The sequence below is a fragment of the Peromyscus californicus genome, unplaced genomic scaffold (assembly GCF_007827085.1).
Source record: "Peromyscus californicus insignis strain IS unplaced genomic scaffold, ASM782708v3 Scaffold_11__1_contigs__length_118956290, whole genome shotgun sequence".
NCBI classification, from domain to species: domain Eukaryota; kingdom Metazoa; phylum Chordata; class Mammalia; order Rodentia; family Cricetidae; genus Peromyscus; species Peromyscus californicus.
Window position 1 is genome coordinate 116,826,896 of NW_026294402.1, and position 26,144 is coordinate 116,853,039.

The 26,144-nt window shown below is 46.4% G+C and overlaps 1 protein-coding gene across 1 annotated transcript in view; it reads right to left on the bottom strand.

Annotated features, from left to right (window-relative positions):
• Ano10 (anoctamin 10) overlaps positions 1 to 26,144 on the bottom strand; it is a 133,776-nt gene that overhangs the window by 22,476 nt on the left and 85,156 nt on the right. Inside the window, exon 12 of the mRNA XM_052725246.1 lies at positions 12,049 to 12,165. Coding sequence (XP_052581206.1) covers positions 12,049 to 12,165 — 117 coding nt within the window. The remainder of the gene's footprint in view (positions 1 to 12,048; positions 12,166 to 26,144) is intronic.

The following is a 26,144-nucleotide window of genomic DNA, read 5'->3' on the forward strand; positions in this document are numbered from 1 at the left end:
AGCAGGAGTTCAGCTGAGATCCATTTGGATGAGGACTCAAAGGCATCCAGTCTGAGGAAACAAGATCAGCTGAGGAATTGGCAAAGTGAGGTGGCTTGTTCTGCTTCTCTGATCTTCAAGCATTCACCCCAATAACTGGCTTCAGGTTTGATTTTATTAATAAGAACTTTTAAGATTCCTGCTATAAGTCCCCTCCTCCGTTTCCCCTCCTTTCCTCTCTCTCCTCTTTTTAGACAGGCACTCACTCTTCAGCCTGGACTGACATGGAACTCACTATGTAGTTCAAGCTAGCCTGGAACTAGCAGTTATCCTCCTGCCTCTGACTCTGGAATGCTCTACTTGCCTGTCTTTGGGTTTTGCCTCACCATCAGGATAAAAGCAGGATAACCCCCACATGCTTCTATGAAGAGCATGAACACATTCAGAATTACAGAAATACAGCTCTTGGGCACCAGGACAAATCCCATCTTCTTGGAAACTGCTCCATGCCACCTTCCCATGGCTCCTGGGCAGCCTAGGGTGGCATGGGGCTCTGTTCCCAGGCTGAGTCTTAAGGATTGTTGTGGTCCATGCTGACTCAGAGCACAGGGCACAGCCACCACATATCAAAAGCCAGAACATACAGGTACTTTCATTCCCCATATCCAACACATTTGCAAGCACTGGAGTCAGTTAAAACTAACTGTGGCCACATTTTGGAGCCTGTTTAAAATGCTGAGGACCTCAGTCAGCTTCACGGATTCAAGTTTAGAACAGAAGTCATGCTGTTACACTGACAAGTCAGTGGTGAAGGAGAACTGCGTCCTGTGCACAGCTTGTGGCTGACAAGAATCAGCTATGCGTGACACTGGTGGGCTTACACAATCTGGAAACCTCTTCCTGTCCTTCCTTACTGTCTAAAAGTCAAAATGCTAATTCTACTGCAACATTCCAAACTCCTTCCCCACCTTTGGAAACATGGTACCTATAGGGATGGTGCTGACTTCTCCCACAGCTGACCCTCCTGTAACCACCTCCGGGTCACCCCACCCCACAATGCATATGCTGAGTCTTGCCATGGGTATTCTTCAGGGATCACCTGGCCAAAACCAAGGCTGTTTGACTTGTTAAAGTTTACATGTCTCTCTCACAGATGTGACCCAGTCCTCAGACTCACAAGCTTTAAGAGTGCTCCCAGAAGCCTTTGGCCAAAGAATGCAGGTCCTCTTCCCCTGGCTGCCAGACTCTGACTTTTGGTCTAGGCCTGGATCTCTCTGGAGAACAGGACTGGGCTGTGGGGGCAACAGTTACCTCATTTTTGGGGAGGCTCACCTCACCAGGCCAAGGGGAATCATGCCACCCCAGATACGCCTGCATGCCTCACTTCTCATTCATAGCTGGTGGATTCTGTAAGGAAAGAATCCACACACGTTTCTCCCTTCCTTGTGTGCACTTGTCAACAATGTGGCCAAGACTTCCAAACCTAACTGGGAAGAGCAGGGTAAGAGGGAAAGGGCTGCACTCAGAAACCACAGCACAGCCATGCGCAAGGCAGCACCTGGACGCTCCCCTCCCCTCCCCACTTCCTGCCGCTTCTCTCAACCCCTAGGGAACATTTACTCCAGTGATCCTATAACACAGCAACGTTTAAAAGTGAGTTAGGCCAGGAGAGGCTGTGCATACCTAGACCCAGCTACTTTCATTCCTGCGGCAGAAGGATCTCAAGTCAGGGACCAGCATGGGCAGCTTAGTAAGATTCTGTCTCAGAGTGAAGAGGTCCAGTGTAGCAGTTCCATCCCCGACCCATGCACACGTATGCATGCACACATACCTACACACACATGCAGGCACACATGCACTCACACATGAACACACATACATTCGCATATGCACTCACACATGAACACACATGCATGGGCACACATACACATGTATGAACACACATGCATGCACACATATCATTGTCATTCATAGAGAAAGAATGTTTTCTTTTGAGAACAGTCATTCAAATCCACAGTGGGCTGAACCCAATAGGAGGATCAGGGTTGGCTCTGTCAACCTTCACCTTGCCTGCTGTTACCAGGAGAAAAGACCACACACATACATTAACATACAAATAAATAAAAGCAAAAGTTGTATACAGTGCATACTTGAAAAAAAGTCAACACATTAGTTCCATTTCCTCATGTCGTCACCCACACCCCCCAAAAAAAATCCAACCTAGATTTAATCTGTCTCTAATCAAAACAATCTTTACCACGTGTGAAAACAGACAGGGTAGGAGCTGCCTCTCAGACATGTGGCAGTTCATTTTCTCTGTGCTGTCAGGAAACCCAGACTTGCAAATTAAAAATATGCCTGTCAGTTTCTGCCAAGACAACGCAAACAGAAGAGTGAAAATTTCCCGCAGGATTGAGGCTCCTGGCACCTGAATGAGGGATGCCACTTACTTCTCAAATAACACAACAAGCGCCGTCCCTCCCCGACACTGGCTTGGGGTCAGGATCAGCAAACACCTTCCTGGCACACTGCCCTGAGGGCTCTAAACCAGAGCCAGCAAAAAGCAGGACAAAACCACCTCACAGAGACAGGAAACAATGGCTTTTTCTCAGTCACATTCTGAGAATAGGGAAACAACAATGAGCACAGGAAATGGTCTGGTTTCCTGATGTTTGCTCCCCCACTGTCCCCTAGGAGGTCTCAGTCACCTCCTAACTGTCCAGGAAACTTGTCACAGTGAAACAACCTGAATCTTACTTCAGAGTGACCCCTATCTAGTCTCCTACTCCAACTAGGGTCCCAGATTTAAACAGGGCAACTCACCAGCCACTCACAGGCCAGTCCAGGGAGGTGGATATGTGGGATGATGCAACAAATCACAAGACAGATTACTTCAAATACCCATTCTATATACCTAATAGGCAGACTTTTATTTGCTCAGAGTTAGGTCTCAACTCCAGGACAAATGGCTGAGTTGCCCATTAACATATCAAAGCAAACACTGGCGTGTCCTTCAGTCTCTACCTGTTATAGGGCCCTCCTGGCTGGCATACCCCACCTTCTACGCTAAACTTTCCTAGCCCAGGTGGGTTAGAAAACACTGGGCTGCCCTTCCTCTAGGTGCCTGTCCCTATATAATCCAGCCATTTTGGTTAGCTAGCCCTTTTTGGTCTACCCTTTGCCCTCTTGGTTAGTCTCTTGGCCCAGGCTGCCCCTCTTGGTTCTTGGCTCCTGTCCCCCTCTCCTCACATGGTCTAGCTCACTCTGGACTCCCCTAGATGTCCCTGTCTCTGGTTGTGCTCTCCCTTTATCCACAATAAACCTTTCCTCCACTGTCCCCAGGAGCAGTCATGTCTTTCCTTTTTTATCTCTTTTTTTCAGTTCACTATAAAGTTAGTTATTACACCTGTAATCCCAGCACTCAGGAGGCTGATGCAGGAAGGGCAAATTCAAGGTGAGCCCAGGCTATAGAGTGAGATCCTGTCTCTAAATAAACAAACAAAATGACATAGAATGAAATAAAGGTTGGGATGAGACAGGTCTGTCCTTCCAGTCCCTGCCTGTGAAGATGAAGATGGATTGCTAGAGCACTGCCAGTAGAGAGGGACTGGACTGTAAACTTCAAGGATTATCATATCTCAGCAGTGGGCAGGTCTCCACGCTCAGCTCTGACTAGCTTAGTGCACAGCATAAAGAGGCAGAGACAGGCCCCAGATGGTTCAAGAGCAGCACTGGCATCTAAGTTCAAAGACCTCCACTGGATGGAAGTTAGGGGCCTAGGGTGGCACAGAATGGTGGCGAAAATACAGTCAACGATCCTGTCCTAACTCTTGACTTCACGGAGTAAGAACACATCTTTGGCTGTGCTTGTCCACTTCCAAGATAGTCCCCAGTGATCAGTGCCTCTTGGTATTTATGCCTCGGAGGGGGTGCCTGCCCCACCTCGGTGGTGTGTCTCTGTGGTCTGTGTATCCCAAACACTGCAGCAGTGATGGTATGCCTTTATGTGATCTTTATGAATATTATGAAGGGAGGGGAGCTAAGAACATAGGCCTTAGAGCCAGAGGCCTGGGGTGGGGTCTTTGATTTTAGACAAAAGAGTCCCGTTTAATTACAAAGAGAAAGACCCTCACTGTGCCCATTGTCCAGCTTCTTCAACAGCTAACTTATGGCCAAACTTGGGTCATGGATCGCCCAGCTAGCCTCTTTCACTGGATTGCTAGTGCATAACAAATCATTCCAAAATTCAGTGGCTTAATAAATCATTATCTCACATTTAAGGTGGGTCGCAGATGGAGGGCTTCGGTCAGTCAGAGCTCCTGAAAAGCCTCTGAGCATGGAGTTGGACTGCAGTCCTCCAAGCTGGCATGAGGCTGAAGGAGGTGACTGTAATCAGACACATCAGTTTGCAATCTGCTTCTGTAAGTGCAGCTACTCTTTTGTTCACACACTGTTTGTAGAACTCCATACTGTGACAGACATGACATGGCCTACAAAATATTTGAAACAATTTTCTATCTGGTTTCTTCACAGGGAAAATGTTGCCAACTTCCGGTGCAGAGAATCTGAGATGCTCAGGGGCTATTGGCAGCAGGTCATGTTCCTCGTCACACGGGTCTCTCTGCTGCAAGAGGCCTTTGTTCTAATAACCCTGCCTCTGAAGAGACATGCCATCATGATGCAGTATTGTTCTGGCACAGAGAACCACAGGGATATGGGAACTCCACACAGGTATGAATTCTGGGAGGGGACCATCTTGAAAGGTGACAGCACAGACAGAGATGTTCTTACTTTGTAACATCAGGGGTTGAGTCATGGTCATTTCAACAGGTCTTTTCTGTTCTTACCACTTGCCAGTCATACAATGGAGGTAATGTCTGATCTACTTCATGTTTAGGCTCTGATCATCACATATGGTCATCCCTTAGTGTCAGGGAGGGACTGGCTTCATGGACACCACAGTCCTTGCACAAATGACCCAGCATCTGACCCACACATCCTCCCTAGAGAACCACCATTACCTAATATAATGAGAACACTACGGAAACAGTGGTCTAGTACTTCTTAGGGAACAATGACTAGGAAAACACATTGAACCTACACACACAGAGGGCTAGATGAAGTGAGTATCTTTGGGGATGAATTTTAATTACTCATACTTTCATTTTGCATTACAATATTGTCATTTATGTTTCTAGAACCATTATTAGTGTGATTATTTCCCCTTACTTAGGTGGTATTTCAAATAATTATTGAATTCAAACATTCCCTGTGTTCTGCCTTCTATTCTTGGGAGAGAGAGAAACGAGCAAATGTGCAGTTCCTAGAGGTTCCTCTAGGACCCCTGTTCCCTAGTCTATCAACACTACGTGTGGCAATCTCTTGTCTGTGGTAGCACATGTCAAGATACCCAGTCTTATCTCTGAGACCCCCAGGCCATGTGAATCAGCAGGAAAATTAGCATAGCTTATTCCATTTTAAAGGATCTCGAATCTTAGCAATTATAGTTTAAAAATGTGTTTTTCACAGGGTGTGTTGAGCCCATCTGTAACCCCAGCACTTGGCAGGCTGAGGCAGTGGAATGGTGAGCTGGGGGCAGCCTGGACTGCACACTGAGATTCTTTCTCAAAACAACAATGAAATGTGTGTCCTATGCATGCAGAGTGTTCAATAGTGGCTACTTAAATCCAGTATGCAGATGTAATGAGTGGAAGGTAATTGAAAAGTCAAGGACTAGCATTTGGTAGTGTGAAAACACATCCAGACACGGCTCTGACCCCCTGGTGCTCACTTCATGCTCCACTCCTGATGGTTACAGAGCCCATGGCTGGGGTGATCCTTTCCTAGGAAGCTTCAAGCCCAACAGTCACAGGTAAATTACCTCTGAATTGATGATCACCAACAGTACATCTTTTTCTTGAATCATTTCTTTTTTACCATAGTGAAACACATTGTAGCAAAGTTTTTCACCTTGGCCATGTTTCCTATATCTGGTGGGAAAACTAAGATATACGTATTTTAAATTTTGTTTAGAAAACAATGAGATCAGTGCCTTCTGACACAGGCTGTCCACTGGGAAAGGCAAACACAGTTGTAAGGCTATTCGTATAGCCATAGCTGAAGGAATGCATGTGCTCTGAAGACTTCACTGGTGAGAATAGAAAATACAGAGAAAAGGGAGTCAAGCAGGATATGGGGCTGTTCTAGAGCATGAATTGGCAGGTTTTCAGCACAAGGACTAAGGGCGATGCTTTAGAACCCCACCCGGCTTACTTTGGGGTTTTACTGTAGACTTCGTGAGCTTTTCTTATTACTGATGGGGAAGCGAGAACCTGAGGTCACTCTGCAGGGCTCACGTGGAAGTCCTCACAGCACATTCTTTCCCCTAGTGATCTCAGAAAGGCAAATGACTTGTTTCCATTTTTGCCTGTGCCTATTTTAAGACTCATGTTTTGTCCAAGGACATCATTTGTCATTTATTTAAAACACTGGCTTCTGAACTATGTGCAAGTCAACAAAGTCTGAGATATTTATTGAGAAGCTACTGGATGCCAGGTCTTACTGTGTAGGACACTGCCTGGACCTGAGGACTTCAGAGCTCACAGAAGAGACAAAGCCTAAGTATAGTGGTCCACATCACATGGTGGCAGGAAATGGAGACCCTGAGACTAGAGCCCAGAGTGAGAGAAGAATGACTGGAGAAGAAGTGAATGAGATGCCTAGAAGCCAAGATTTGCTGGCGCGTATCCCTTTCCCTTCCTCTCCTCCCTCTCCATCCTATTCTCTTTGTACACACAGAGGTCAGAGGAGAACATCGGGTTCCCTGCTCTACCACTTCCTTACCTCATTCCCTTGAGGCAGCATCCCCCACTGGACATGGAGTTAGGGTTGCAGCCAGCTAGCCTTGGTGAGCCTCCTGTGACCCACAGTGCTGGCATACAAGCCTGGCATGGCCACATCTGACCTTTGTCTCTGTGGGGACTTGGATCTGAACTCAGGCCATGTTCACACAGCAAGCACTCTTACCACTGAGCCGCCTCTCCTGCCCAGGCACCTGTAAGGACAGTTATCACACTGGCTGTGGCAGCACCAGAAGGATATGCTGAACAGGCTGAGGCAGGAGGATCAAGGTTGATTTATCAGCTGGGACAAAGTCAAGTGGAAGGAATCACCTGCAAAGGGCTAACAGATCACACTCGGAGGACCTCTGTGTGGTCACTGGTGTGCGGGGGCTTTCATTAGTGTGCAACTCATTCTCCCCAGTACACACCAGCTGCCACAGCCAACACCTAGAATTGCCCTCAACTGTGGAGGGCCATGGAGATAGGTGGGGCTGCTTTCAAGGTATAATCCTACTTGCCTCTCTGGCGGCTAGTTTTATGTTGATCTGATACAAACTACAGTCATCTTGGAAGAGGGAACCTCAATTGAGAAAATGTTCCCACCAGACTGGCTGTGAACAAAGCTGTGGTGCATTTTATTAGTTGATGATTAGGGTGAGGGGGCCCAACTCTATGTGGGTGGTGCCACCTCTGGGCTGTTGGTTCTGGTGCTGTAAGAAAGCAGGCTGGACCAGCCATTAGGAGCAAGCCAGTCCGCAGCACTCCTCTGTGGCCTCTGCATCAGCTCATGCCTCCAGGATCCTGCCCTGACTTTTCTCAGCAATGGAGTATGACCTGAGAGTTGTAAACTGAAATAAACACTTTCCTCCCCAAATTGTTTATGGTCAGGGTGTTGTTTTATCACAGCAATAGAAACTCCAAGACACCACCCAGAAGTCCACCAGAAGTGGCCACAGGTGTCATTTTACTCTAGAATTCCTTGCTGGGTCACCTAAGGGCTCACACATGAGGAGGTGCTTGTTCCCACTCCGAATCCCCACGCTCCTTCCATGACACTGCCTCATGACATTGTGACCTGTGTGGTAGGCACCATCTCCCCTGGCCCTGGGATAATGGAAGACCATACTCACAGGGAGGTTGAGCCGCTTGCCCACCAGCTTCCCAGGGCTGTAAGATGAGCTATGCGACCCAGAAGAGAGTGATGAACTGGCTCAGATGGCACCTGAGCTCTTGAACTCCGTAAGGCTGGGAGCCCCTGCTGGACTTGGATCTACCTTAAGGCCCTGCCAAGGCCCTGGGATCCGGCACCGAGTTCCTCGCTCTCACCTCTTTATTTATCTGCCATTTCTTTACTTGGATCAAAACAAACATTTTTCAATTAAGAAACTTTAGCTTTTAGAAGTCTTAGATATCTAGAACGACGCAACAGGCAATGCAGAGTCTCCACACACCCTGTTTCAAACATTCCATTCTGAGCCAGGTGTTGTCAGATCATCACACCATTTCATGTTTAAGAGTCAAATGCTCCACATCCTCATTCTCTGCTGTGAAATCTTACATGCTCCGTTAAAAATGTTGTGTCCTTCTCATTATGTGAGGATACAGAAGTGGGGAAAGGGTGCACTCAGAAGCTCTCAAGAGATGTTAGAGAAATGGTTAAAGTGTATTTAACCCCAGAAAACCAAGACAATGTTTATTCTTCCTGTGTTGGGGAAGGAACCAGGGTACCATCACGATTAGCAAGCTCTCTCTACCCCTGAGCTCTATCCCAGCTAGGCAGGCAGTGTCTGGTGAGGACTGATCACCAGCCCTTCTGAGCCATGGTCCTGGTTCTGATTTTGGTCCTTGTCTTGCTCCTTGAGCTGACTTCAGAGGCTACCATCTTTCTGGGAGGCTCTAAATATCTGCCCCTGCTCCCTGACTCATGTGCAGGCCTGACTGCCCAGAGTGGCTAGCTAAGTGATTACTGACTGCTCCCAGGTATGTACTGGACTCCAGTTACCAAATGTTTCTTAGCTAATACTCCTTTCTATTTTTAATTTGATCTTAAGATTACTGGACACTGAATAAGCCAATTTGTTGTTTTTTGTTTTTTTTTAAGATTTATTTACTTATTATGTACACAGTGTTCTGTTTGCATGTGTCCCTGCAGGCCAGAAGAGGGCACCAGATCTCATTACAGATGGTTTTGAGCCACCTTGTGGATGCTGGGAATTGAACTCAGGACCTCTGGAAGAACAGTCAGTGTTCTTAACCTCTGAGCCATCTCTCCAGCCCCAAATAAGCCAATTTGTAAAGACACAAGAGCATCCTGTGGTGGTAGTCCCCGTCTAAGCTCTTCTTGGAGGTCTCAGCTGAGCTGAGTGGTTCCAAATGAGGAGCCAGTGCCCACCCAGCTCGCTCTCACGTCACACCTGCCTAGTTTGCCTGTGTGTTCAGGAATGCCAGTTACCTACTGGGAAGCACAGAGCTCTGCTTCTAGCACTTTTCCTTCCAAGTTCACTGCAGGGCAGCTCATCCCTGGAAGGCACAACAGGGGCTCCAAGAGCCTCTACCTGGGCTGTCTCCAGGTCTCCAAGTCAGCATCATCTAGCATGCTGGTTCAAAGGTCAATCCCAAACTGAGTGCAAACGGATCACCTGAAGGGCATGCTGGCAGAAGCTGCTTAAGCTTGCTCTTCAAGGCACTCAACTGTGCTTAGCTCTGGGTTGGGAACTGGGGAGGAGGTGGGGTAACAAGCGGGGCTTTAACATGTAGGTCCTGAGATCCTGCCTTAGATTCAGTAAATCAGGCCCAGGGTCCAGGCACATGAGTATTTTTAAAGTTCTATGCCTAAAATGTACAGCCTATTTAGGAACAGATGACTTAAAACTTTTAATCATATTTTGTTTTTAAAATGGGAATTGGGTTGATGTAAACTAGGCATAATATAATAGCTATCCGGATGTAGCAGAACTTTTATTAGAGAGTAACAACTTTCTCTCTCTCTCTCTCTCTCTCTCTCTCTCTCTTCTATTTTATTGGTGTTTTTTCTGTATATATGTCTGTGTGAAGGTGTCTGATCCCCTGGAACTGAACTTACAAACAGCTGTAAGCTGCCATGTAGGTGCTGGGAATTGAACCCGGGTCCTCTAGAAGAGGAGGCAATGCTCTAAACCGCTGTGCCATCTCTCCAGCCCTGACTACTAACTTCTAATCACTTCACAGGGGAAGTGTGGGACAGCCAGATGTGAGTGAGTTCTTACACACACTCTCCATAGCTACATTTTTAACTTGGGCCCCTAAACTGGCCATGCGACCAGAAGCCTCTATTTGTGGCAAAGGGCAAAGCGGGGAGTTGAGGCCACACTTAGTTATAAGGCAGACAGATGGTGGAATGCCAGGCTGAGGAAGACAGAGACACAGCTCTAGAAGGGTCCTTGCAGACTGAAGTGCTGAGAGGCACAAGCAGGTTGATCTGAGCACTGCAGGACATCCCCTTCCCCAGCCTGAGGCTAAAACGGAAGAAAGAAAGTTATCCCTATGCTTGCTTCTGCATACTTAACTGACACCACATTTCCACAATACTGAATACTTTTTTCTTCTTCTATTTTTAAGTGTGTGTGTGTGTGTGTGTGTGTGTGTGTGTGTGTGTGTGCGCGCGCGCGCGCGCATGTGTGCGTGTGTGTTTGGGTACCTGTGTGTTGATGTCAGGAATCACCCTTCTACCTTATTTACAGAGGCAGAATCTTTCAGTCAAACTCAGACCTCCTTGTTATGGGTCGTGCTGCTCACCCTTGTGCTGGGGGGCCCTGTCTCAGTCTTCTGAGGCTGGAATTACAGGTGGCTGCCGTGTGGGTTCTAGGGATGTGAACTCTGGGCCCCGTGCTCTAACTACTGAGCCATCTCCCCAGCCAAAGATAGAATTTTCTGATTCCAAGAGAGTTTAAAAACATTCTTCATACAGATTATCCATATTGTTTAATAAGTTACCATCTAAAGACTTTATATTCTAACTTTTCCTGTAAATGGGAAATTTATAATATTTAAAATTGTTTATTATTTCTTATGAAAGAAAACAAATGATTGTATATAAAATTTACAATATGCCTCCTGACTTTTTTTTTTGAGACAGGATTTCAATATTCTGTAACCCTGGCTGTTTTAGAACTTGTTATGTAGTCCAGTGTGGCCTAAAACTCACAGATACCCACCTGCCAAATGTCTAGCTTCCTATTGCTTTTAATATTTATCTTATGGGCTTTAAATATGTAAGCCTCTATGTCTGCCTCTCTCCGTATGTGACCTTCTTAGTTCTCCAGAATGAAGCTAACCATCACAGGGCTGTTTCACTAGAGCGTCAGAAGCATGAACGAGGCTGAGCTTAGGGTAAAGACACCAGATCCATCTCTCTAGCAAACCCAGGAACTGAGTCTTATCACCTACCATGGGACAATGAGCCCAGCTGACTGGGGACCAGATTCTCTTATCTCTTCTTCTTGAACCCCCACAGCAGGCACAACACTCTAACATGGGGTCCCCATCTGCACCACTGCCCTGAGAGTCCTCACTTTATCAGAGGGTCAGCTAGGGTGGGGCCTTTTTACATTTCCCCCTCCAATTCTCCAAATACTGTGTGGTCCAAGTGGTGCTGAACCTAGAGTTGGTCCCTGGGAAGACACTGCTTAAACTGAGATACCTCACAGGAGGTAAACAGCTCTGAGTACCCAGGAACTCTCTGTCTTCTCTTTGTTCTCCTCACAGGCAGAAAATCAACCATGGTGAATTCCAACGTGAGCTCCCCTACCCGACTCTCTCTCTCTTTCATCTGGTAGAACATGGAAACAATCTTCAGGGCATTCTTTGTGGCTCTGCCCACAGGTTTTCCAGTCTCAGTTTGCAAGATACTATTCAGGATCCTATTTACTGGCTTCGCCTCCCTAGTGTTTCTATAAAGGGCACAATTAGAAATGGTGGGAGCAGCTCCGGTGTGATTCTTAGAAACCTGTTTTGCTCTTTTATTCCATTCATCACTTCCCATTGCTTGGATACTTCTGCTGGCCTTGCCTTGACCTTTAAACACACTTCTTGCTGGCATTACAGGATCTGGGTTGGGCTCTCCCATCCTGTACTGGAGTCCCCTGTGTTTATTTAACTGGCAATTCAATGCTGAAGGAAACACAGAGTGACCTGACTCCTGTGACAGAGGAACACAGTCTGATAGTGTTTCCAGGCACATGGCTCTTACCTGCTGCTTGAGTGCTTCTAAAGATTCGAATTCCAATCTGGCCAGTTTCATCTGGATGTGCCGTGGTTTATCAGGGATGGCAAATGCAAGTATGAACTTCAAAGCCAAGAGGGCATGCTGCAAAGAGAAAGACCTCGTGTTGACACTGTCACTACCTTTTGCCAGGAGACAAGTTCATTCTTAAAGTACCTGGGACCCTTTCTGTTAATTTTCAAGGACTCTTAAATCAGTGGCCTCTAACATATCAAAAACCAGCCAGGTCAGTAGTTGTACTAGCCCACTCGGGTGTGGTCTATCCCACAGTTACTAGCTTATTTTGCTTTATTCTTGTAAAATAAGCTATTATCATAAATTGATATCATGTGCCACTCTTGGTGCTCTGTAGAATAGTAAAGTTTATTCCAAAGACTTTCACAAAAATGTTTTGACCTGCACATTAATGAGCAATATGCTTGGTGCACAATATTCTTCACCAGCTACATTCTCTGCCCATCACCACACAACTGTACTGTAGCCTGAGTTACAGCCAGTGTACGTGCCTTGGATTCTCCATACCCTGTGGTGTCTGGTGTGGTTTCTTTCATGACATGATAATTGTTAAACATTGATGGGCTGATTGTGATCTTAAACTGTTCTCTCCACACACAGCAGTGAGGAACAGACTACAGTGTGCCCTTTCAGACATTAGCAATCAAGGACTATTCTCTTCTCCTCTAGCATTATTAAGAAGTGCCTCATAATATAACATGAGATTTACAATCAGGTGGATAGAGTGCATTGCCTCTAATGAATCCCACACAGCAGATGCAAAGCCCCACCCAAAAGACTTTCTACAAACCCAGCATTGTCTGGTATCTTGTGAGAGGCTCAACACCCTCAGACATCAGAACCATTAAAGAACAAAACCTGCGTGGTAAAAGTATGACTGACAACACTCAATCTTTAAAGATAAGAAGAATTAGAAGGTGGTAAGGACATCAACAAGAAACAGCTCAAGATGAGTTACACTTACTGTTGACAGGAAAAAAGATAGGTGGAGGAAAATGAAATGATTTCCTTACTGCAAGATTTCAAAAGATGGAGGAGAAATAAACAGTGACTCCTGGGAGGAGGGTGGGGGCACAGGAGTCAGCATCATGCTGGATTGAGTATGCAGAAACCAGAAGATCTAGAAATTAGGGGTTCCCAGCCAGATCCCACGTTAACAGTGATCTGGAATGACCCAGGATGGGAGGATGGGTGGCCTTGACCTCACTGTGGCTGCCCAGGTCAACACTAGTAGATGCTTAGGCAGACAAGAACTAAAAACAGCACTGATTGGACATTCTCATGTGCTGTAGATGAGATAAGACTCTGAATATAATCTACAAAGGATAAACAAGCAACGAGAAGAGGCTAGGTTGTACCATTATTCTATTAGTAGACTGAGATACAATTCTATATAAGATAACATCATTAAATGCATTACATAAGAAACAAGTTAGTGGATGAGAAGAAACCTTCTGGAGTTTGCAGCTGAAGCCACACCCACCCCTGGTCCATCCTGCCTCTCTTAACAATCTGCACCTTTGTTTGTGTGCCTTGGAGTCTTGGTGAGAATCAATTCAAAAACCAGATGAAACAAAGTTCCTCTGAGGCCTTGTCTCCCTTGGGTGGAGAGCATTTGGAAGGACATAGCGCTATCTGTCAGCTCCCATCTTTAGACTTTAACAGCTGACATACATCACTTTTATAAGGGAGGAAAGTTTACATTAAAAAAGGATAATGCTCTGCCAGGCTCCTTGCCTTACCTGATCAAGATTGCCCACTTGCCCAGAAAGCAACTTAGAACCCGGAGAATCTGGAATGAAGAATGAAGCAGCTCTGGGGTGGGGTCACCTGGCTGGCTGCTGCTTAGCCAGTAGCCTCCAGACCCACTTCCTTCCTAATCTGCCAGGGACTCCCTGCATCAGCACCACAGACATTCTGACTTACTTAAAAGGAAGAGCTGATATGGAACAGGACACATATTTGGTGAAAAATGCACTCAAAATGGAGAGTTGGGAGGAAGGAGCCTGTCCATGAAAGAGAAGGCATTTTTATGAGTCGTGACTATAATTATTCATCAGCAGTATCCTTTGTTTTTAAGTTGGGTGCTTTGATGTTTTAGAGACAAGGTTTTATTACATAGCCATGCTGGCCTCAAACTCATGACCCTCCTGCTTGAGAGTTTCAAGCACTGGTCAAGGTGACGTGTGTGCACCACCATACCAGACTCTAGCAGCATTTTCTTAAAGGTAAAACTCATAAAACTGTACCCTAAACAAAAGAAAAGAGAAAAGTGTGTGAGGGGGGTCAAATGGGAATTTAAAAACTAATAAACAAAAACTTGGTTCAACACAACAGTTTGATTAAGCAGTGTTTGCAGGGAAAAGCAGAAAGAGTAGGCCACAGGAAATCAGCTCTGAGTTCAACACCTCCTGGGCGAGCGGGGACCTCTGATGACCATCAGCTAGCAGGTTGCCTCTGTTCACTGCAGGGATGGGGAACCCTGGGAGTCTCAGAGCACAAGGAGTGGAACCATTTTATTTTGTGAAATCTAGACAATTTTGGTATGATCAAGAGCAGCAGCTGTGCTTTCCTAGCAGCGTGTGCCCAGCCCCTTGGCTTCTGAAACAAAATGCAAATCAGAGTCGGATTCTTGGGATCCTGAGAAGGGAATTTGACTCCTACAGAGTTTGCTGTGTGTACAGCAGCCTCAACCCAACCCAAGAAACTTTCTCAGAAAAGTAAAAACCCTCTGATCGTCACAAAAATTACCAGACAAATGCTAATTTATAAAAACAGTTCATGGAAAAGAGCTTGAAAAACAACAAATGGGTTATTTTTTCTTTACCCACTGGAAATGTTTTGTAGTTATTTTTATATATTTTTTAATTTCATTAGATTTATTTTAATATGTATAAGTGTTTTGTCTGCATAAATGTATGTGCACCACATGCAGGTGTGGTGCCCCCAGAGGTCAGAAGAGGGCATTGGATGCCCTGAAACTGGAATTGCAGATGACTGTGAGCTGGCTGAGAACTGAGTCCAGGTCTCTGCAAGAGCAATAAATGCTCTTAACTGCTGCATCATCTCTCCAGTCCCTGCTTTTGTCTTTTAAATTCCACTTTCCTGTACCACTCCATCCATAGTCCTGATAAGTTACTCCTCACTTATGCGCCTAGAAGTTACCCAATAAACTCACTGGTTCATCAGACACTGCACTTTGACTGCTGCTGTACCCATCTGGGGAGAGTAGAAAGGCCTTTGTTCACATCTCCCCAGGAGAAGTCACACGACAAAGTATCACACAGTTTGTTTCAGTGAGATAATGAATAGGAGCTCCTTTGAAGTTTAAAAGGAGTCATCATGGTGTCTTCTACCTGGTTACAGAGGCTGTTGGGCAAGGAGCAAGGGGCCAGGGGCCAGGGGCCAGGGGGTAAGGGGCAGGGGGCCAGGGGACAAGGGGCCAGGGGGCAAGGGGCAGGAGGCTGGAGGCAGGGGCCAGGGAGCCAGGGGGCCAAGGGCAGGTGGCAGGGGCCAGAGGGCAGGGGCCAGGGGGTAAGGGGGAGGGGCCATGGGGTAAGGGGCAGGGGGCCAGGGGGCAAGGGGCCAGGGGGCAAAGGGCAGGGGGCTGGGGGCAGGGGCCAGGGGGCAAGGGGGCCAGGGGGCAGGGGGCTGGGGGCAGGGGTCAGGGGCCAGGGGGCAAGGGGGCAAGGGGGCAAGGGGGCCAGGGGGCAAGGGGCAGGGGCCAGGGGGTAAGGGGGAGGGGCCAGGGGGCTGGAGGCAAGGGGGCAAGGGGCAGGGGCCAGGAGCCAGGGGGCAAGGGGCCAGGGGGCAAGGGGGCAAGGGAGCAGGAGCCAAGGGGTCAGGGGTCAGGAGCCAGGGGGCAAGGGGGCTATGGGGTAAAGGGGCAAGGGGCCAGGGGACAAGGGGGCCAGGGGGCAAGGGGGCTATGGGGCAAAGGGGCAAGGGGCCAGGGGACAAGGGGGCCAGGGGGCAAGGGGCCAGGGGGCCAGGGGGCAAGGGGGCAGGGGGCAAGGGATCAGGGGCCAGGGGGCAAGGGGCAAGGGGCCAGGAGCAAGGGGCCAGGGGCAAGGGGTCAGGGGCAAGGGGTCAGGGGCAAGGGGTCAGGGGCCAGGGGGCAAGGGGCAGGGGGGAAGGGGCAGGGGCAAGGGGGCCAGGGGCAGGGGGGCAAGGGGGCAAGGGGCAGGGGCCAGGAGACAGGGGCTAGGGGCAGGGGGCAGAGGACAGGGCAGCCTCTGTGACCCAACACATAGCTTTCCACAGCTCTCTGCTCCTGACACACCAGCAGTGACAGGGACTCCCTGCTGTCTTAAGTGGTGTAGGCCTCCGGATAGCTATTTGGACAATTTCCCAAAAGAAGTCAAGAGAGTGAGGAGCTGGGCATGAAAGGTTAGCAAGATACTGAAAAACAGAAGGCCCAGGGAAGAGCATGCAGACAATGTCAGGAGAGCCAATGGTGAGCTGCACAGTGGCTACCCCCAAAACCTCAGAAGTCTTTGCTCCCTCCACTTCCATAGCTCATTCAACAACAGCTTGAGGTGGGAAAGCCAGTTAGAACAAAGGGAGGGAAGTGGCTAATTTAAGGGGCCAGAACCAGAGGCTCTGGGTGATAGGGCTGCCACCTGTCCCTGGGGTGAGAAAGTTTGGCTTTGGCAAAGCTGTGCTAGCTCAGAGCTCTTCCTAACCAGCTTGAGCGATGTCCGCTGCGAAGGTGCTGTTCACCCAGAGCCATGCTTCATGCTCAAAGCAGCTTCTGAGCTAGATCAGCTGGGAATGGGGGCGGGGAGTGAGGGTGGAGTCTGTAGGGAGGTTCTATTTGACACATGCTTTGTGTTTTCAACAACTGTTCTGATCATTTGACAAGTTAAAAAAACAAAAACAAAACACAAAAAAACAAGCAGTCCTAATAACTATGCTGGAATGTTCTGCAAGAGCTGGAAGCAAAGTGACATGAAGATCAAGCTTCCTGTTCACTGGATACTTCATTTACTCTTAATTGAATCACTCAAGAAACACACATTTGTAATCCCTAAAATGTCAGTCACAGGGGCAGCTGGGGTGCTACTGGGGCTCATGAGTGGGACAGCTCCACAGCAAAGCAAGGGGACACGCAACTGACCCAAAGGCCCAGGCCAATGGTGGGCTCACCAGTGGCTGGCTCTTGGCCCAACTCAGAGTGGTGTGGAAGCCTAAACCTATGCATCCCATGAGGCCCATGGACTCTCCCCAGTCCATAGCATTACTGGGAGGTGGTGGAATAATGGGAAGATAGGTAAACAGATCACCATATACTCCTGCCACCATAATGGGCTGCCATGAGCCCAGCCATAGCAACAGACGATTTGGCCATGGCCAAAGATCTCTCAAACTCTGATTCAGAATAAGTCTTCTCTCTTCTGAAGTTGGTCTCCCAGGTGTTTTATTACAGTGCCAAAAGATGAGTAGCACACAGGGTGAGGAGAAGGAGTTTCAGGAGACCCTGCCCGGCAAATTTTACAAGAAGCAGATGTAGAATGGCCCAGGCTAGCTGGCCCATCCCTTTAAACCCATACTGTTTCCATTAAAAAAGGCTCAGGCACAGTGAGCAACAGAAGGTTCTTGGATACTAAGGCAGTCTTGGCAGTGCCATGGCAGGGTTCCTACCTGTGAGTGTCAGCAGGGCTGCAGAGTCTTAGCCCTTGGGGCAGGTTTTGTTCATGGGTGGTGGCATCTCTGTACCCTAGGATTGTTCTGTGACCAGCTGACTCCTTTTCTGATTTCTTTCTAGTTTTTGTTTTTCTTTCTCATTTATAAGCAGTAGCCATAAAACCTGCTTGTTTAGCAAATCTGTTGGTGATAACTTGGCATATCAAACCTCCTGTGCACTGATGGGGTGACATGTGGCAGCTCCTCTCTTTCCTTGTCTCTGGGGTGCTATGCACCAGGCTATGCTTTCATAGCCCTGTCTGGACCTTGTCTGTTCTATGACTCCTGCATCCCCTTCATTCCCGGTCCATGACACAGAGCCCAAGAATCTCAGGAGCATGCAGGGAGGGAAGCAGAGGCAGCAGCCTTGCATGCAAAGACACTGCTGCATGTCTGCTGCATGTGTAGGAATGCAGTGGTGTCAGAGATAAAGGTTTCCAAAGGCTGCACAGCAGGGCATCCATGGTCCCTCATTCTCTTTGTGCTTCTACCTGAAGCCCTCTGGGTGACACCAAGTGGACAGTGATCAGTGACCACAGGAGAGCAAAGTCTTGGGTACAACAGTACCTATGCTCAGACCCTCCCACAGGACACTGCAAACCATGAATCTTCTTTTCTCATGTTTCTGTCATTCCTACATGGTATAAGATACCGATGTGGTCATCTACAAAATCATTGTTCTACTGTCTTGTCAAATCCACCCCTATGGCTACTGCAGCTCAGTGTGGGCCTCTAAAGGGACAGCTATCTTTTACAAGAAAAGTATTACTGGAATGAATGTTTACGTTCTTCAGTAGCACCCCTAAAAATCAGATCATGTCTGTTTATAAATAAGAGAGAAAGTGGGCCAGAGACATAGTTCCGTGCGCTTGTTCTACATGCACGAAACCCTGAACTTGATACCAAGTGCTGCAGGAAAATGAAAGTGAAAATCTCCTTTTCTGAGTTTTTGTGTGTGGGGGGTACGTGTGTGTGTGCACGCGCACGCGCGCACACACACACTCACATGTGCTTGTGTGCGTGCACACATGAAGGCTAACCTTAGTGTCTTCCTCAGACTCTGTCCACCTTTCTTTTTTGAGACAGTATAGCTCACTGACCTGGAGCTTGCAAAGTAGGCTAGGCTGGCTGACAAGGGAGCCCCAAGGATCTGCCCATCTCCACCACCCCACTGCTGGGATGATACCTACACACCTGGTTTTTCCATATGGGCTGCAGGGATTGAACTCAGGTCCTAAATCTTGCAAGGCAAGCACCTCACTGACTGGACTGCCTCCTAAGCCCCGCCTTTGAAAGTCTTCAATCTAACACTGGGCATCTGCACACACAGATGTTTATTTATTCATTTTTGTATTCCATACTGATCCTAAGTCCTTTCATGAAAGTGGAAAAAAAAAAAAACCCAAGAATCACAACATCCTGCAGCACATGAGAAGTGTGTGCTCTCCAATGTCCTCTAGGCACTAATGTTCTCAGGCAGGTTCAAAGCACGGAGCCGCTAACTCATGACACTGGAATGAGGAAAAGCAAAGGGGTGTGTTTAACATTTTAAAAACCACTTAAATATCTGCTATATGCTGAAGTAATTAATTTCTTTAAATAGAAATGGATGTGCATCACTTTGCCTGTTCCTCAGATAACTTAGTTGGCTCTCTCCCTGGCAACCTGGTGCTCAGCAGGTGCAGAAAAGCCACCAACACCTGCAGAGTCATTAGGAGAAAAGGAAAGGATACTATAAAAATAGACTCACAGACACTGGGGTTTATAATTAATGACAATTTTTACCTCGCTTCTGAATGCCATCTTTTAGTTAAAATATGACTATTTAAGGCTCCAAAAGTTTTACAGCACACAGAGGTTTACCTCGAGGATGCTAAAAGTCTGCTCACTAAGAGCATTTCCTCACCTAAGCTCAGAAATAAGTTCTGTTCACAGCCATAAGGAAGTGCACCAGGCTGTGCCCAGAGGCAGAAAGGGTGGACTCTGGTGCATGAAGATGGAAAAGTGCAACCAAGAGAAGCAATAAACCAGATTTATACACAGTGATGTATATGTGATAAACAGGATACTGAGTGAAGAATGAGTCACTCAGGGTCCCAAATCCTGACCATATATATATCCAATCTTCTCTGCCTCCACAGAACTTAAATAAATGCGTGGAAGATGGAGAGAAAGGTTGTGCACTATGTGCACTAATGTGGGTGCCCATACAGGGAGAGGACCACAGAAGTGGAAATGAATGAAACAGGCAAAAATGCCTGTGCCACAGATCAAGGAGCAGAACCAGCCGGGCCAGCATATCTAAGGAGGTGGTGGTCTAAGGGAGAGGCGCATACAGCATTCTCATGAATGAAACAGAAGAGTGGAGGCTTTCCAGTATTTGTTACTTGTAAGTCTTGCTTAGAGCCATTTATAACATACCATGATGAGGCACACAACACAACATTGTAAGCTTGACATGTGTTAGTACCATCATTATCTCAATTTGTGGACTGCATTTAATGGGAACTAGGGTAAGCCACCAATAGTGAAACTAGTTAATGCAGACTCTAATGAGGAGTGTGGCTTTGACTGCACTGAAATAATTCAGAGAGAAAGAAGCCAGGTAGATAGCTTAGTAGGGAAAGTAATTGCTGTGCAGACATGAGGATCCAAGTTCAGGTCCCCCAACACCCCATGGTCCTGCACATCTGTGACTCCAATGCTCAAGGTGGAGGACAGATTCTGGGGCTTGTTGACCAGCCAGTCTAGCTAAAACAGTGAGAGAACCTGCCCTAAAGACCAAGATGGAGAATGGAAGAGAAAGAGTTCCTGATGCTGACTTCTGGCATCCACATGCACACACACAGGTGGATGCACCCACAGGTACACATGCACACACACACAGGTGGATGCACCCACAGGTACACATGCACACACACAGGTGGATGCACCCACAGGTACACATGCACACACACAGGTGGATGCACCCACAGGTACACATGCACACACACACACACAGGTGGAGGCACCCACAGGTACACATGCACACACACACAGGTGGATGCACCCACAGGTACACATGCACACACACAGGTGGATGCACCCACAGGTACACATGCATACATGTTTCACCCCATATAGATCGCATTACTATTGTTGCTGACAGAGTCAGCAGAGTTCTGGAATGCAAAATCAACACAAAAATAAAGTCTTCAGCCAAGCAATTAAAATTGAAAATTAGCATGTACTCATCTATGAGAGAGACTGGTGAGTTTAGTACAAATATTACAGAAAAGACTATAGAGCCAAAGAAATGGCTGGGCGGGTAAAGGTGCTTGCCATGTTGCCACGCAAGGCTGACCACTTGAGCAGAGGCCCAGATCTCATGGTGGAAGGAAAGAATTGACTCCTGAAAGTTGTCCTCTGACATCCACAAGCACACTCACCTTCTTTCTCTCGCACATGCATATATACACAACCATAACAAACTAAAATCTATAAAGTACTGCTGTGTGGCTAAAGAGCCCTATGGGAAGAGGCACACGATTTTCTTGGATTAGAAGATTTGGTATTGTTAAAATGTCAATCATCTCTCCAAATGGAACTGCTGAATCAATGCAGTCTTATAAATATTTTGGGGTAAAAGTAGGCCTATTAATTCTAAAATTCACATGAAAATGCAGAGAATGCAGACTAGAAAAACAACTGGAGAAAACAGCAAAGTGTGGGAGGGTCTCACCCTTTGATAGGAAGACCCAAAGCCACATTAATTACAATGTAAGAAAAAGATGAAACAGTGGAATGCATTAGACAGTCCTAAAATTGGGGCTGGAAAGACTGCTCATAGGATACAGCACTGTCTGCTCTCCCTGAGGACCCAGGTTCGATTCCCAGTACCACATTGCAGCTTATAACTGTCATAACTTTAGTTCCAGAGCATCCCTCTTCTGGCCTCCACAGAGACATGTATACACACAATATACAGACCTACATGCAGGAAAAACATGCATACACATTAAAAAAAAAACTAAAAGAGAGAAAAAAGAAAGTTCTAACCAGTACTGAGTCACACATATTCGGTTAGAGAAAAGATGACAAGAAATCAGTGAGTACAAAGGTCTTTTCAACAAAAGAGAAATAACCAGATAAAACCCAGCCCAATCCTATCCCAGCTGCAAGCCAAAGTTAATAGGAAATGGCTCATAACAGAATTACTACAGCTGTGGGGGCTACTAGAAGAAAGTCTTTGGGAGTAGGGGTAATCAAACATTTCTAAAGCAAGATGTAATAAAACAATAATCACACACACAGACTGACAAATTAAGGTTTACTAACAATTAAAACTTGTCATCAAAACATAGCATCAAATCTGTGAGAAGCCCGGCCACTGACAGGGGACACACCTGCAATGTCTACTTTGGCACTGGTCACACTAACAGAACAAACAAGAACTCTAAAACCTCAATTATGGAAAGAACAGTCTAAGATGGCAATAATGTTTTAAGACAGTGTCCACAACATATAAAATGCTAGTGAGAGCCGGGCGGTGGTGGCGCACGCCTTTAATCCCAGCACTCGGGAGGCAGAGCCAGGTGGATCTCTGTGAGTTCGAGGCCAGCCTGGTCTCCAAAGCGAGTTCCAGGAAAGGCGCAAAGCTACACAGAGAAACCCTGTCTCGAAAAACCAAAAAAAAAAAATGCTAGTGAGAATATGGAAAAACAGGCAACTCTGTTCTTCACCAAGCCAATGTAAACTAACACCACAAGGAGAATCACCACACACCCACAAGGAAGGCTGAAACCAAAACAAAGTGACAGAAGATGATGAGCAAATACTGACAAGGTCTGGAGCACACAGCACTCTTGAAGCCACTGTGGGAAGCAGCCTGGTAAGTTCTCACAGAGCTGAAGGTGTATGTACCATGAAGTACGCAATTCCACTATGGAGATGTAGACACGTGGACAGCACAGAGGATGTATTTTCTCTGCAGTCTCATCTATGGTGCCATGAACACCTGAGAGTCCCATATGGGATGAATGAATAAAAAAATTATGGTGTGTTCATACAACACCATGGACTATTTAGAATATAAACAAACTACATACATTGATGGATTTCCAAAGCCTTGTGGTGAATAAAAAAAAGTCAGATATAAAACAATATGTATTGTTATTCCACTGATAAGAACTATAGAGTGATCATTCTCTACAGCATTTTAAAAAACAAGACAAAACAAAAAACGAAAACAGACATTACCCAACAGTGACAACCTGTGCTGAGACTGTCTGGGGACATGGGAGAATCCCTGGAGTGATGGGATGTTCTGAGTGTGTCTGTGGCCATGGCTGCATATGATTGTCAAGACCCATCAAACTAAACATTTGAAGTGGATCCTCTTTATCCTATGTGAGTTATTACCCCATAAAACTAGAGAAAATCTCAGGGAAACAGAATGACACAGTGAAACTCAACTGGTCTCATTTTAACTGCAATCGTGGTAACTGTCAGCTTGAGATGCACACCAACCAAACTGCTGGGATAACTAGGATCAGAGGCAGAGGAAATCTAGGGCTTTCCCGTAAACATTATGCCATAAAACTCAAGGAGAAACAGTGGCACTTCCCTATTTCATCACAGTGACAGCATTCTGCAGCTCAGTTCTCATCTGTGCTCAAGGATACATAAGACAGCACTCTAAGTCACACCTCAGGCTTTGATTGTGAATCCTTTCCATTCATAAGCCACTTTTCTTACAGTAGAGTTCACTACTTTCTTGTTCTGGCCATAATATGCACTAATTTTTACATTTGCAGACGTCTGCAGGGTGGACTGGTGGCGGGTAGTTCTTAGTGATGCAAACAGTGATCAGTCTATTCCACAAGTCTGCTCTGTAACTCCACTATTGCTCTGGTCACCACCATGTCCCAGGGTGAGATCCAGTGCTAGCCCATGGGCCCATCTTTGACTCAGACACTGGCCTGCTGCAGTGAGCTCTGAAGGATAGCAGGTGCACTGAGGTGGCAGAGGCTGCATGGAGAACCTGAGCAGCACCTGGCTTACTTGCACATAGGCTGATGGAGGAGGAAGACTCTAGAGTTCTGGGAGCTCGTACAGCTCTAGCAGCTGGTAATATCTACGCCACAGCCTGAACTGTGTGCTGACATGAAATTTCCTCTGCCAAATTAATTAGTCCATTACGTTCCAATTCATTTCCCACAAAGTTTCAGGACATGGGCACAATGGAGACAAATTCTTGCCAAAGCACTTGCTGCAGTCCATCAGCAGTCCCAAGGCGCCAGCAGTATCCTGGTTTTCTGAACTCCCACTGGATTCACCTGTGCAGGGCTCTCAGCAGCCTAGGCTTTCTCAAAGCTCTTCCAAATTCTCCCAGTTCCTCCCACAAAACAGGCTTAAGATCCACACAGTCTCAGGTTTGGTCACAGAAATGAGGACCTGAAACCTGTTTTCTGTATTAGTTACTTTTCTGCTGGGGTAGACCATTTAAGTGAGGAAATGTTTATTTTGGTGCATGCATTCAGAGGCTTAGCCATCATGGTAGGACAGCTCAGTCCATATCACAGCAAGCTCAGACGCAGAGAGGGAAACAATCAGCAGCCAGAGGACACACCCAGGAGCCCCTACCCAGTGATCCACGTCTTCCAGCACGGCTCCACTTACTAAAGTCTCTACAGCCTTCCCCAATTCCCACCACTTGCTGTGGAGTAAGCATTCAAAACAGGAGACTGTGGGTAACACTTCATATTTAATGCACAACAGAGTAAGTACTGTTAATCCTCATCCACTGACTACAGTATCCAAACATTCTTACAGGCATTCACACGTTGGTTGATGTATTACTCTCTGTATGTGCACATATACTTATCTTAGTCATAATGCAGGCTCTTTCCTAGATCAGACTAGAAAGTTCCATGAAACCAAGAACCTGATGGCTAACAGGTGCTGTCTAGAACTAGTCGTCTTCCGCATAGGCGGGCAACGAGCCAATGAGGGCAAACAAATGTGGTTGATTCTCATTCTAAGTGGTGTATCAACTGTAGTCACATATTTCAAATTAAATCATAGTTGATAACAGCTTTATTTATGATGACTAAAACTAGAAAGCCTTTCCGATAGGTGAAGGGATAAACAAACTGTTACACCTTTGCAATGGAATATTGCCTCAGCGAGAGGGAATGAGTTACTAAACCATGGAAAGCCACAGAAAGTCTTAAAAGGATGCTGATATACAAAAGGAGCAAAGTCTAAATGGCTCCAGGATGCTAGTTACACAACACTTCAGGGACAGTAGCAAGTGAGGTGATGTGAAGGTACTTTGAGAGGAAGGAAGGGCAGTGTCATTGGTGAACCCAGAAGACTGGAGAAGCTTTCTGGTGCTATCATAATGGTGGAATTGGACATTCTGAATTTGTTAAAATCTACGAAAAACATGGCATAAAGTGAACCCCATTGTGAACTGGACCTTGCTGATAATAATCTGTCAATGGAGTCCATCAGTGTTGAAGCAGACACCACCACATAGGGTGCAAACAACAGGGCAACTGTGTGAGTGGAGAACACACGGTGACTCGACTTTTCTGTGCATTTTTGCACAAATAAGTTTGCTCTAAAAAATGCAAGTTAATTAACTTAAGTTACTCTGTGAGTCAAAACTGAAGAATTTTAAGGTTACATCTCTAAACAGACATACTCTAATTATACAATAATTTTCATTAAGTGTTTTTAGAAGGAGACGCTAATGACTTCTCTTACATAACACCACTGGAATGACCTGCAAGTATTAAAAAAAATATATTTTTCCCCAGTTGGAAACCTATTTACAGAAACCACCTCAGGTTTAACAAACAGTAAAAGTGCATCCAATTAAAAAGGATATTAGGTATAAATACTTCACCCCCTTACTTTCCATACCTATTTAGTATATGTGCTATGTCTGCATGTATGCCTATATGCCAGAAGAGGGCACCAGATCCCATTATAGATGGTTGTGAGCCAGCATGTGGGTGCTGGGAATTGAACTTAGGATATCTGAAAGATCAGTCAATGTTCTTAACCATTAAGCCATCTCTCCAGACCCAATATCTTATATTTTGAGGCAAGGATAAAGTTTTTTAAAAAAATTAAAAGTTTTATGTGTAGGAAACAGAATATTGTTTCCAAATCAATTTTTTTACATTTGATCTCATCATCTCCTTCACCACAAGGGATGGGTGGCTCATGGCCTTTGTGTGAGTATGAGGGCATGGTCTACTCTGCGATCAAGTTTCTTGGCATTTCCATGTTGATAAAGCCCACAAAAGCTTGCAGTTGGTTACATTGTTCTGGCTATAAGGATGTACCTACAGCAGCTGAAGAGAGAACTA